General features: G+C 44.8%; 1 protein-coding gene across 5 annotated transcripts in view; it reads left to right on the plus strand.

Moving 5' to 3' along the window:
* DCX (doublecortin) overlaps positions 1-14,044 on the plus strand; it is a 108,075-nt gene that overhangs the window by 80,928 nt on the left and 13,103 nt on the right. For 3 of the 5 annotated variants that reach the window (XM_036092797.2, XM_036092798.2, XM_078065420.1), the window contains one exon: positions 11,112-11,209. In XM_036092797.2, coding sequence (XP_035948690.1) covers positions 11,112-11,209 — 98 coding nt within the window. The remainder of the gene's footprint in view (positions 1-11,111; positions 11,210-14,044) is intronic. The other 2 variants (XM_078065419.1, XM_078065421.1) reach the window with 1 other exon arrangement.

The raw sequence follows: 14,044 nt of genomic DNA on the forward strand, positions 1-14,044 counted from the left end.
CCATCCTGGGTTAGTCTGTCTTGGATCTGGGACTTGTGGGATGGATTCACATTTTTTTCATTCAACCTGAGTAACTCAAGGTTGAGGAAGATAGGCCATTTCCAGGGAATTTTAACTACCTTCCTTTGAAGGCAAACGACAGCCAAAAATGTTCCTCTGCAGCAGGGATTCAAACCAAACGAAACATTGGCTCAGTTCAGGTTCAGCTAAAGGAATGTTTTGATGTTCTAGTTCATTAGAAAATATATAAGTTTGATTCTGGTTTGAACAAGTTTGCTAGAGTTTCAAATATTTTTTAAAAAGAACAGAGCAATGGAGTTGGGAGAAAGCAAATATTTATTTAAAGCTATAAAATAAAACAAATCTTTCAGAGGAGGGTACTAGTGAATGAATAAGAGAAATGAGCCAATTAGACATCCATCCATATATATATATATGTGTACACTTGATCCAATTCATGGTTCAGTTAATATCTGGGTTCAGTTTGCCTTGAGGTTTAGTAAATTGATGCGATCTGGTCTGTAATTTGCGTCATAATTTGATTCCTTGGTCCTTAAGTTGTCTTTTTTTCTGTTCTTCCCATGAATAAATCAAACTCTGTATACTTTATTCCCTTTGAGTTCAATCCCCACTCCTGCCAATACTGAGGGCGCCCCAAATGGACTGTCTGTTGCTAAGCCCTACACGTAAGTTAAGGAAGGATTCGGTTGTCTATATAATATTGCTAGAAGGAGTTCTCATTCTCGCTGGGCAGAGCTGATGGACTCTTAGAATCCAAGTCCCATTAGCCATGTCTGCCTTTAAAGTAGGACAGGGAACTGTGGTAAGTAGATCAAAGCTGAGCCCAGAGGTCTCCTATGGGGGGTTTGAAGAAAGCTTGTATAGTGCCCCCATTTTGATTAACCCAGGACTTGCCATTTTGATGGGCAAAAAGGCAAGCCTGGCCTGAGAGCTGCAGGAAGACCTTTCTGACGCTGTCTCTTGCTGTTTCCATTTCAGCCATGAATGTGTTAACTTTCCCTTTTCTGCAACTACCCCCAATTGAATTGAATTGAATTAAAAGGACAAAGTAGCTAGTTGCTGGGAAGGAATCTTTTCTTTTTCTTTCTTTCTTTCTTTCTTTCTTTCTTTTCTTTTTTTTTTTTTTTTTCCTAAAGGAACCTCCAAGGAAGCTAATTACGCACCCTGGTAGGCTGAGAGAATTGTAATGTGATAATTAGTTCGCGGTTGTTCAGCAGTAAGTCATTGTTGTAGCAACTCAATATTCCCCACCCTCCTTCCCCCAACCTATGCATACCTAGTCCTGAAAGTCAAATCTTCCCTGTTCCCAAAGCCCTGAGGAAGAATGGATTTGCTACCAAAATATACAGCTTTTGTAAGGGGAGGTCAAGGGACACAAAACAGCGGTGTGGGGTGGTGTCCATGGGAGAATTGTATCCAGGAGTATTTCTTTTCTGAACCCAGCAGGCAGCTTTAAGTTGCCTAAGGAGGGACCTAGCCATTCTGCCCTTCCTGAACGTGGCTGTCTGGACCAGCTCTGTCCAGTAGAAATATAATGTGAGCCTTGTAGATCATTTTCAATTTTCTAATAGCCACAGTTAAAAAAGGCCAAAGAAACAGGTGAAATCCGTTTTGATAATATGTTTTACTCAACTCAATATATCCAAAATATTATCATTTTGACATGCAATCAAAGTAAAAAAATTCTAAGGAGGTATTTTCCATTCTTTGAAATCAGGTTGTATCTTACACTGAGGGCACGTCTCAATTCTGGCTAGCCCCGCTTCAGATGCTCAAAGGCAACATGTGACTAGTGGCTAGTGCTCTAGACAGCACAATAACTTTCCTCTCTGTCTAAGAGAGGTTCAAGATAACCATCTTCGACGTAGATGAGATGCTGTGCAAAATACTTCCAAATCCGTCACCTCAGCTGTCACACACATAATAGCACCATGAACGAGGCTGGGAAAGGAAAATCATCCAATTTTTGTTCTTTTAGACTGGGGCGCTAAGAGGGAAAGAGGTTCAGTATCTTGCGGTCTTCTCAATGCCGTGCAACTATTTGGTACCCAGGAGCTAGAGCCCAGCTGTCTTGACTTCAGGCAGGCAAGGCTTGTGCTGTCCTTAAGGCAAGGTGTGGAAGCTCCAGAGTGGTAAATCGAAAGTTCTCTGTTGGCTGGTCTTTGCTTCTCTGCTTCTTTCCACCTTCCCTCACCTCCGGGCAAGGGATGTGGGGAGGCTGGGGAGTGGAGTGGCCTCGGAGTCATTCTCTTTGTGCTGCAGTGAGTACAGCTGTGAGGAATTAGGCCCCTCTGTTTCCAGTGCCCAGTCCTACACGTGCCATCGGCTCTCCTACTGCCACTCCAAGGGTAAGTGGTGCCCTTGGCAAAGCTGTGGGAAGAGAAAAGCATCCATTGCCCCTCGCCCATTCTGATTCTTTCTAAAGCCACAGCTCATGTCTAGTTTCAGTGGAAGAACTGCCCTACATCTAAGGCAACATTTCCGTCATCATTGGAGAACCACTTAGGAAATTGTTGAAGCAAGCAATGTAATGGTGGCCACTGAGCACGCTGTGGGGCATGGGATGTGGTGGTGTTGACCCATCTCCCTGTAATAGGGCTCCTGTCAACCTGCTGCAGTCTGAGACTTGTGTTTAAATATAATTGAATCGGGGCGCCTGGGTGGCTCAGTCGTTAAGTGTCTGCCTTCTGCTCAGATCATGATCCCAGGGTCCTGGGATCGAGCCCCGCATCGGGCTCCCTGCTCAGCTGGGAGTCTGCTTCTCCCTCTCTCTCTCTCCCTGCTTGTGTTCCCTCTTTTGCTGTGTCTCTCTCTGTCAAATAAATAAATTTAAAAAATTGAAAATAAATAAATAAATAAATATAATTGAATCTCTAGGGTTTTGGTGGGACACCTAGTAGTGCTAGGTGCTACGGGGAAAAGGAATAAGATGAATTCCCTGTCACTAAGAATTGGGGAACCAGCAGACATATAAATATGATAAAAAAATTTATTTACAAATACTTACATAGTTCTTATTATGTGCCAAGCAACTGTTCTCACCACCTTATACATATTAACCGATTTAATCTTTACAACAACCTTACGAGGTAGGCACAATTACCCCCATTTTGCAGCTGAAAAAGCTGGAGCATATGAAAGCTAAGTGACCTGCTCAAGACCACACAGCTAATCGGTGGGAGAGCTGGGGTTTGAACCCAGGCTATCTGGCTCCCCAGTCCACAATTTAACCATTGCACCGTGGTGCTAAATAGGAGTTAACAGTAATGGTGTGTTTGAGTGCCCAGTGAATGGGAGATGCGGGCAGTAAGTGCTTAAAGGAAAAACTGGGGCTTGTAGGAGGGTTATATTTCAATTGATAAGGAAATGGATTATTTCTGGCAGGGAGGGAAAGCATGAACAAAAGATCAGGGGTGGTGATAAATATAGCATATGAGAGTACAGGGAGGTGGCTGTTAATCTACATCTCCAGCCCCAACCTTCCTTCCAGATGTTAATCTCATGAATGCCTACCAGACAATCCTACTTAAATGTACCAAATACAATGTGTCTAAAAACCAAAAACATTTCCTCCTCCAACTCCCTGTCTGATGATAGAATAAATTCTATTCTGTTCCCCGGGTCCAGTGTCTTCGCGTCATCTTTGATTCTTCCTGTGCTTTAATCCTTCAAGCCCACCATATGCCGCTGTTGAAGAACCTTTGAAACATCTCCACATCACTCACACGGGAATCCTTACTTTGCCCTCATCACCTGATGCCAGGGTTACTCCGCAGGCTCCAAAGTAGCATCTCTGTTTCAAATCTCAGTCCCTTTATGCATTTGGTGTGGTGCCACCATATTTCTCATCCTAAAACGCATTTCCATCATGTGACACCATCCCCCTCTGCTGCTGCAGAACCTTCAGTGGCTCCACACTGCATTCGTGGACCACCTCCATGGTAATGGCTGAGAGAGTAAAAAGAGAAATGCAGAGGGCCAAGCACAAGGGCTATGTTTTCAGAAGCACAGCAATAAAATGCAAAAACCAAAAAGCAATGGGCTTCATTTGGAAAAATTTCAATCCTCTAATGCCTGACGTGCTAGCCAAAGAAAGTCCTCAGCCCATAGAGGTTGATAAATCATCCCTCGTAGAAGGGGGTTTCCAAACTCGGTGCCTATAGGTTGCGTAGTTACTCATGTCCTTCCATTTCTAGTAGTGGCAATATTAAGAGAAGAAGATGTCATTATGAAGCCCTTTCTAAGCACTAAGGCACTTAGCTAAGGATATCATGTATAGTCTGCCATGTAATCCTTAGAACAACAACGACTGAGTTAAACAGTCTTTTCATTCAAATGTTACAGATGGGGCAACGGATACCTACAGAGGTTGGGGGACACCCGAGGTTACACATCCAGGCTGAGCCAGGATTTAGAACCTTGACTGGTTCCAAAGCATGTGTTCTTTATACAGATTAAGAGCAGTGCAGTGTTTTCTAGCTTCTACCCCAGGAAAACAGTAGTGAGCATAGGCAACAGGCTCGCTCCGCCAGAAACATGTTCTCGGCAAAACCACCTTCAACAAGAAACAAATGTTGTCAGCATTATCAAGTCAGAGAAAACAATCCTGGCACTCCAGCAGCCTCCTTACAGATGTCCTCTTCTTGCGGGACATTGATCTGTGTCAAAATATTGCAAGAATGGGTGTACATGTTTGTTTTGCAAATTCTTCTCTCCTGATTTAGAAGATTCAAAGCTGCATGCTGCCCAAGACTCTGTAGGAAATAGATTTAAAATTCCACTTCCAACTCCCGAAGTGATGGTATCTCACAACCTATGATTGAATTTGGCCTGGGAACCAGCCCTCTGATGGGATCCATGAAGAACTATTCCTGTGCCCTCAGTTCGGGCTTCCCTCTGGTGTGGATGGCTCTGGGGAGAGGGGCACAAGGTTTTCCACTGAGCAAAAACAATTAGCCAAACCAGTCCAGACACCCATCCCAAGGGTGTCTTCGGAATGAATGTGTAAAAACCATAGGCTCTGTCTCTTGGCCTTGTTCTGAAGTAAGTTGAAACCACCTTGGTTCTACTTGGATGGCCTTCCAGAAAAACTCCCTGTATATGTAGGGAGAAAACAGGGTGTGTTTGAACTGGAATGAAGGAACATTTAGAGCATCTCAATATGAGGAAAAATGAGGAAGTGGCTGAATTATATATTGAGATCTCCCTCTGCAACGCATTAGGGAATGAGAGAAGACAAGACAGAGAACCAATCACTGTAAGGTCACGGTGGGAGGCATATGATGTGCAAATCCCAGAGGTCACCATCCATTGAAGAGAAGCAATTTTTACCCTTTCAGCAAGTCCTACTCTCTCTGAACCTCTATATTCTTGTGATTAAAAGGAGAACACTAATTGCTGGCCATCATTTCTTGGGGTTATCAGGAGAACTCATATATGGTAAAATGGTTTGAAAACAATTGTAGAAATACAACTGCAATTATTAAGACGGCTCTCAAATTATTGTCATGGCTTTTTTTTTTTTAGACTGGGGTTATTTTTAGTGAGCAATATTTCAAAACAGACATCCAACCAAAACCAATAGGCTTGGGATTAGAATGGGAGGAAAAGCCGGAGCTAAGTGAATGAGCATTATCAATTTGGTCTCCTGGCAAAGGTTGGGTAAAAACGAGATGCCAAACCCTCCCCTTTCCTTTCTGTGCCATTCTGGCCATCTAAACTTGAACCCATAAAGTATAATGACTTGTCTAACTTGCTGCCCAGACAGTTCTATGATTTCCACACCTGGGACTACTTACACCCACCTTACGTGCAGCTGCATCCCAATTTCCAGGGATCAGTCCAGCCTCCAGACAAGGGAATCCATAGTCTAGGAGCTCAGCATCAACTCTGTTTGGCTGGTGACCATACTCTGTCCTTGGTTGCCCATGCCAGAAATTGGACTCTCTCCTTGTTCTTCGGGAACTGACTCAACCTGTCTTATTCCTCACTCCTGGGAATCCATTTCCCCCCATGCATGTAAATCCCTGTGAATAGGTACGTCAGCCTAGTTACCTTACCAGCCATTTTTTTTGTTTGGGTTGGTCTTGCTCCATTCTAACAGAGCCAAGGATTTGAAGATGAGCATTGGGGCAAGGGCAGGCATAATGATTCAGAGAAGCTAGGGAGCCAAGACTGTGTGCCGAGCCAAGCTTGGCCATTGTGCTGCATAGCTGAAGGGAGTAATGGACATAGCACAGATACCATCTTCCCAGAAAGCTCTGTGGTGTGTGATGGAAGTTACATGCCATGCTGGCTGCTCTGTCTGCTACTGTTTCATGACACTGTCTATGATCCCCAGTTGTTTGGCGAATAAAAGAAGGTTCTTGCTAAATACTTTCTAATCTAAACTAGGTAAGTGGAATACAAGTTCAGTAGATGTGTGTAAGTTCTGACGTCTACTTCTACCTTGTCCTATTCCTCTCTCTTTTCTCCACCACAACTTTTCTGTCCCCCTTCCTTCCTCCATCAGAAAGTTGTCCTAGGAAGGAGTCCCAGAAGCAATTCATTAATAAAAGCAAGAATGATGTAGTAAAAACTGAAAACTAAATGAAACACACATAGGCTTTGGAATCAGACGTGTGTTCAAATCCTGACTTTGCTATCCCCAAGTGGAGCAGCTTCTCTTTCCTCATTGGAAATGAAAATACAACTAAAAGAGGCTGTGTTTTGTCTGTTTCTTTTTTGGGGGGTGGTGCATGCAGAATGAGTGCCTGATCTATCAGACATTGAAGAAGCACTAATTATTACCTTGGGTTTTATTGATAAGATTGATAAGATGGCCTAGGAGACTGAGAAGTCCTTGATGTACCTTGTTGTGGAGGGAAAAAACTGCCCGTACAACGAGAAAAAAAGGAATGAAAGGATTTGGACTCTGAGGAAATAAAAGTGGCCACAGTGAGACAGGGCTGTGGTTCTGAGCAGGGAAAGGAGAAAGACAAGTCAAAGGGGGCAAAGTCTCCTTTGGTGCATCCCCAAATGGCAGCTGAGAATTAGAAGCTCAAAGACAGGAGCTGAGGATATTTAGTAAAGAAAAATGAAGGACAATGACGGATGTCAAGCAGTGGTGTTATTTCCAGCCACTCTCACGATGAACTGTCATGGCCGTCCGTGTGGATTGACCAATGTGAGACCACGCATAGTTCATCAGACCCTATTTGCAATTTTTTCCTGCTCCTTCTCTTACTTGACATTTATATGAATTGGCTTCAGAATCCATATCAAATGGCACACTCCCAGGTATTTTTTCCCATGTGTGAATGTATTTTTATCTAGTCTGTAAACGTAGGGGCTCCTTCAGATTGGGAGGACTTGACATCTGCTTGTGCATGTCTACGTTCTCTCATGTCTCCATGTCCATCTTTGGGTTTTAGTCCATCAGGAAGTCTGGGCAAGTGTTTGCATTTTCCAACACTGAAATGAGTGGCAGTTAAGGTATTAAAAAACTGATTTTCAAAATGCTTGGTGAATGTGGATGACAAAATAAAGCCTTTTATTACAGATAGCTTAAGATTGACTAGCCGGGGAGTAGCAGAGAGTCAACATAGACACACACAGAGACTAGAGAGAGAGGTATTGATAAAATATGGATTTAGGTATTACCCCTAAAGTTTTTGAGTTAGAGAGTTTCCGAGGATATTGAGAAAATTACTGGAAGTTGCCCAAGAACCTGTCTGTGCAGGTCTATGGCCAATCAATAGGTGGAAACTGCCTCACCCACAGACATGCTTGTGGTTCACATTTTCTCCATTTTGGCAAGACCAGTGCGCTCACCCTCAGCTAGATGAGAGTGTAGATGAAAAAAATTGTTTTTCACATCGGGAGTATAGTAAGTATAGTAACCACCACTGCGTAGTATGGCTGACAAATGCTGGGGAACTCCAATCCGTTGTTGTCAAAGAATGCATTGATCCCGTGGAACAAAATGCCAGAACTTACCTGGGGATGCCTACATCTGTTAGACTTCATGGCTGAGGTCAGGGTTCTTTGGGAAGACTTGCATTATGTCAGCTCAGACCGATCTCCAAGACTGTTCTCTAGCTTGAATACTACATGTCAGGTCCTGCTAGGAAGGCCTTCAGGCACTGCAGATGACCCAGCAACTCCTTCCTTTTCCTGTAATGGACTACTTTGCTCCACTGTGGCTCCACACACTCTTGCCTTTTCCACAGTGCCTCCTTCATTTACCAGAAAGCCTAGTGCCCTGGCCAAGCCTAGCACCCACAGTCTCCATGTTGGTTGGCACAGATCACGTTCTTCTTGGCGTGGCTTGCCAGTGCACGCATATAACCCTCTAAGCTTATCTGTCCTCTAGGCCTCTATCTTCTGCCTTGTCTCTTCTCTCCCTCTCCATTGCCCCTCTCATCATCACCTCTCACCTGGGTTCATGCATTGTCTTCTTTTTAAAAAAAAATTATTTTAAATAAGAATTTAAAGAGAGTGGGGAAAGGGGCAGGGGGAGAGACAGAGAGAATCCCAAGCACGCTCCACACCCAGCGCGGAGCCCGATGCAGGGCTCGACCTTACGACTGAGATCATGACCTGAGCCGAAATCAAGAGGAGGACGCTTAACTGACTGAGCCACCCAGGCGCCCTTGGACTGGTGCATTGTCTTCTAACCGATCTCTTTGTTTCTACCTTTACCTCAGCCCACCCCACCCCAGCTTTATCACAACAGCTGGAGTAATAGTTTTAAAATGCAAAATTGAGAGTATCACTCTCAGATTTCTTTCACAAATGAAACCCCCCCAAAAAAGGCCCCACAAAAGGCCCCCACAGCCCATGTCATCTCCCGTCTCATCTCTTGGAACTCACTGCTGGCACCCTGTTTTTGAGCCATTTGGGCTATCTGTACTCTATAAATATACGGTATTCTGTCACACTCCCTTGTCCTTGCCCCTACTGGTACAATCCTAAAGTCTAGAATACCCTTTCTGCCCTCTGCCTAAGCAGGTCCAATTCATCTTTTTGTAATGGCTTTATTGAGATACAATTCACATAAGAATTGACTCCTTTAGAATATACAGTTCAATGGATTTTAGTTTAGCCATAGAGCCGTGTAATGGTCACCACGATTGCCAGAACATCTTTATCCCTCTAAAAGAAACTCTGCACCTATTAGCAGGCACTTCTCATTTCTCCCCAGCTACCCACTTCAACCCTGGCCAGCCCCTGGCACTGGTCAATCTACTTTCTGTCTCCATAGATTTGTCTCCAGTTATTCCAGAGTCATCTTTCAAGATTTTTTTTTTTCCAGGCATTGCCTCCTCCTGTGTGCCTCCCAGTCCCCTGATTTCAAAGCCTCTCCTCTGGGCTGTAATAATTACTCCTGCATGGTTCTGCCACAGTACTTAGCCCACTGTATTCTTGCCTGGCTCACCACAGGAAGTGACTTACTCATCTCTGAAACCCCAATGTCCAATACTTGGCTTGGTTTAGAGAAAGCACCCCGTAACTACTGGTTAAATGAATGAATGACTTTCAGGAAGCCCTGACAGGGAGAAGGACCTCTCAGTAAGTGGGTGAGAGATGCATTCACTAATACACAGCTCAAGCCAGATGGTGGATACCTATGTGCCCAGTTTTCAGCTTACCTGTACTTGGATAAACTCAGCAAACATCCCACTGGTGTCCCTTCTATCTCTACAGTTGATACACAGGTTCCAAAACCTAAAGGAAACATTATCTTATGTGGAGGAGAGGAACTATATCCTCAGGAAATATTCATGATACAATAGTTTAAGCTTTATGTGTGGGACTAACTCAGGTCATTCTCCTGCTTAACTTTCAGAATTTTCTATTCTCTCTCTCTCTCTCTTCCTCTTGCCTTCCCTTCCTTTTTGTTTCTCTCTTCCTCCCCCCTCTCTGCCCCCACATACCTTTGGGATATTTTTAAAATATCCTTTTATTTTTAAAGCACATTTCAGAATATCTCTGATTAACAATGTTGGTCCTTAGATTAAAAAAAACTAACTTTAGCATGAGATGTCTAAACACGAACCTACTCAAAAGCTGTTTAATTGTTCCATTTCATGCACCACATTTTTTTTTCACATGATTGGATCTTGAAAAAGCTCATTAGCAAGGGAAATATAAAACAATTTGCCAACACAATGGAATAACAAGATGTTACATACTAAACCATCTCCTTTTCAGCATTTTGTTGGCCTAGAGAGAAATGGGGGTGCACCCTGACTCTGGCCATGGCTGGCTGCCTTCCTCTGTCTCTGTGCCTTTCTCCCGGTTTCAAACTTCCTCATTCTTTTCTTCTCCTAATCTCTTACCCCCATCTTCCTTGTCTCCCCTCTCCACTCCTGATCTCTTTCTCTCCCTCGTTTTTGATCCCCTCCTCTTGCCCATCTTGCTCTGCAAGCCTTTATGTCTCACACTGTTTCTCCTCCACTTTCTTTTCTATTCTTCTTCCTGAGTGGTTCCCTTTCTTTTTCCTTTCCTTCTGTTCTTTTCAGCCAGGATGAGGCAGGGAAGAGAGAGTGGGGCGTGGGGGGGAAGAAGGAGGTGAGCAGGAGAAGAGAGAGTGGGGAGGGATTGACCATGGGACTGTCCTGTACCTGCCACATCATCTGCCACCAGAGGGGATGTGCCCCTGGTCCCAATCACCCATATTCCCTTCCCCTTTAAGGTAAAGCACAGAACCTCTTTGTGCCTCACTTTTTTTTTTTTTTTTTCTGCCTTGTAACATTGAAACAAAATCGTATGTTCCCAGACTACCTCCCGGAGATGGTGTTAGGGTCAAACTTGGGAATGAATATGAGAAAGGTTTGAAAAGAACCAGAGCCCTGTAATTGGAAGCACTCAGGGGAGAGGGTGGGCGGATTATGGCCCTGCACTGCTCCAGGATCTAATTAACTGAGGGTTGCAGTTCCGGCTTTTCTGAGGAATGTGTTTCTTCTCACCTTTGTTCCGCTCATCAAATCACTTGGTTGTCTGTGTACCTTGCCTGAATGTTCTTAGTGTCTTCGGAGGGGAAGGATAACTGGTTCCTTTGTATGCTGTTGATTCTTATCCCTTCCTTTTCTCTTGCCTCGGGCTAGCAAACGGGACCTCCAGCAGCCAGCTCTCTACCCCCAAGTCTAAACAGTCACCCATCTCCACGCCCACCAGTCCTGGCAGCCTCCGGAAGCACAAGGTATTATGTCTCTTATACCTTACTAAATCCCTTTGCACTCCGATTTCTTTGAATGGCTGGGTGAGGGTCTGCTCTGCCATCTACTTCAGCAATGCAGCAAGGCCAGAATCTCCCTTCTCTGGTCCTTGAGCTCGCAGCCCTGGGAATCCCAGCAGGGACCAAACTTCCAGTCACTTTCATTTATTCCTCTCACCGCCTGCCTCCCCCACCCCCCTCACGTTTACCTACTCCCAGTTCCACTTACCCAAAAGGAAGAGGTAACAAAGGTCCCAAATACACATTATGAGTTCACGGTGTCGGTGTCGCCAAATGATGGCTCAGAGGATGAGCTAAGTGCTTTTCACTCCAACTGAGAGTCGTAGCAAAGAGGGTGTTGAGGGCAACTTATGTCCCCAGGCACCAGTCGGTGGAAGGGACAAAGACAGCAGTTAAAGTTAGCACCGAGTGACTGACTCCCTTTAGATTTGTGGGACATCAAGATATGAACAGACCCTAGCTTCGCTAGGTATGCTTCATTCCCAGGCAGATTCTGGTTCAGTGTAGGAGAAAAGGACACATATGTGCCGCATTGGCCCTGCCTGGGCACCGTTTACCCCTCCCAAGTCATTCCAAACAAATACCCCGCTAAAATAAGAGAAGTTTGTAAACTTGCTAGCCCCACTTTCCAAGCAGATTCCCACCCAGAAATCTCTTCTGGATAGAACATCTGGAGCGGGAGCGGTCATGGCCTTGAACCTCATCTCCGAGGCGATGTGAACGTGGTTTCTGCTCCGACAATCTGCCACACTCAGGAGCAGCTCCTCCCTGCTCACAAGACTCGGTGTGAGATGGAAAAAAGCAAAAGGCCACTAGTGTGGCCAGCTCCATCATGGAACCACAGATGTTCGGAGCTGGAAGAGATTTTAGATGGAGATAGATTACTTTCACTTGATTCTCTCCATCATCTTGTGAGGCCGACCTTTTGCAAGGGAGGAAATTAGGACCCAGAAAGGTTAAGTTACTAGGGTGACATAGCTAGGTGGTGGCAGACATAGGCCAGCGATGCCATGTTGGTACCTAGAACTCAGCCGTGGGGGGAATATTTGCACCATGGAAATCAGCACACACTACACATCAAGGCTGTTTTCTCCCCCCAGAAAGTCGGTTGTTACACGTGTAACAACAGTACACCACTGCCCGACATCGATTTTCATTTCTCTACATTAGGATTTTAATTTCCTGGTTAATCTGACCGTTACCCGTTCCATCGTTCCTACTTCCTGTTCCATTCCTGTAAGGGCCCCTTTAAGTTTCTGGTACTGACCCTGACCAGAACCTTCTAATTGTCCTGCTCAGCTATTTGGCTTCCCCCAAAGGACGATCTCCCACACTGTGTGTATGGCCAGTGTTACCTAGAGGTTGTAGCAGGGATGAGAACTGCTCTCGCAGTCAGCTTTCAGTTATTCTTCTAAGCAAAGCTTGTTAAGATGGGCACGCCAAGATGGAAAGTAGCCTCCTTCTGTTGTTCCACTCTCCAACAGAAGCTCCTACGCTACATTGCTTCTTGCTGTGTCTTTGCCTTACGCATTTCTGCCCTTACCGCCCTTCAGAGAAGATTGACCTGCCCCCAGCACTTTCCATCAGTACCTTCCCAAAGGGATGGGGCAGCTTGGGCATTTATTTGGCCTGCTCACTTGAGTCGTTCAGCTTTTCAATTGACATGTTTAGTTCATTTAGGCTGGGGACCCATCGTCCATAAGCCCGTTGAGGTGAGTGCTGACATTGTTAAATCATTTCTCCTGGTTGGGTTTGCAGGCTTTTTGTGTGGGTGTTTTCTTTTGTTTTGACTCAATTCTACAAACTAACCACTGAAGGACTAGAACAAGCTATAGGGGGCGACACTGTCAGAGCCTCACTGTGGGATTTCCAGTGAGTCCTTTTATTTTTAAAATGACTCTTTTTTTATGACAGTGAAGCAAACAACCATTACGTAATACATGATACGATTTTCAAGAGCCGACTTTTAAAAGTCTTTCTTTTTGACTGTGTATTGTAGAAATGGAGAGTACGGGCCAGTTCTTTGGTAGAATGTCCTTTGATTTAGGTGTGTCTGATGTTTCCTTGTGATTAAGTCCCTATTATGCATTTGGGGCAGAACTGTCATAGAAGTAATGTCGTGTCTCTCTTAGTGCATCCAATCAGGAGGCAACAGCTTCATGCTTAACACCACCAAAGATGCAGGGTGAGCTGGTTTTTCTGAATAAGCTAAAAAGTTCTGTGACCTTGGCTCAGTCCCCCTGGGTCTCAGGACTCGGCTTCTTGCTCCTCCTTTTACACAGCTACCTGAGCCTTAGCACCATCAAGGTCCTTGGGCAGTGGGCCTAAGCAGTTCTCATCTGAACTTCCATCCATGTGGACCTGAAAGGTGTGAGTCATGGTGGAGACAGGAAGCAGGTGGCTGAGGCCATGACTTTCCTCCTGCGCAACTGGAAACGAACTTGAAGTCCCAGCATCCCTTTGGTAACTTGATGGCTGTGGCAAGGCCCTAAGCTGTAATCAGCCACTTGGCTTCCCCTCTTAAGCAGCTCATGGAGAATCCTCTTTAATGCAGCTGTGAGGGGGTTAGCCAAAGTCCGCATACTCAAGTGCTACAATATGGACACAAAGTAAGTCCTTGGATAGTTAATGAGAACAACATTTTGCATTTCCATACTGCTTTATCCTTTTGCACAGTCATTTTCCTATTTACCCTTGCGATAACACTGCGAAAGAGCTAGGTCAGGTAGCGTTTCCATCTTACAAATGTAAAAGGGGGGGTGCCAAGGGCAAAGACAACCCCAGTATGATTCAACAGTGTGG

Source organism: Halichoerus grypus, chromosome X, assembly GCF_964656455.1.
Source record: "Halichoerus grypus chromosome X, mHalGry1.hap1.1, whole genome shotgun sequence".
NCBI lineage: Eukaryota > Metazoa > Chordata > Mammalia > Carnivora > Phocidae > Halichoerus > Halichoerus grypus.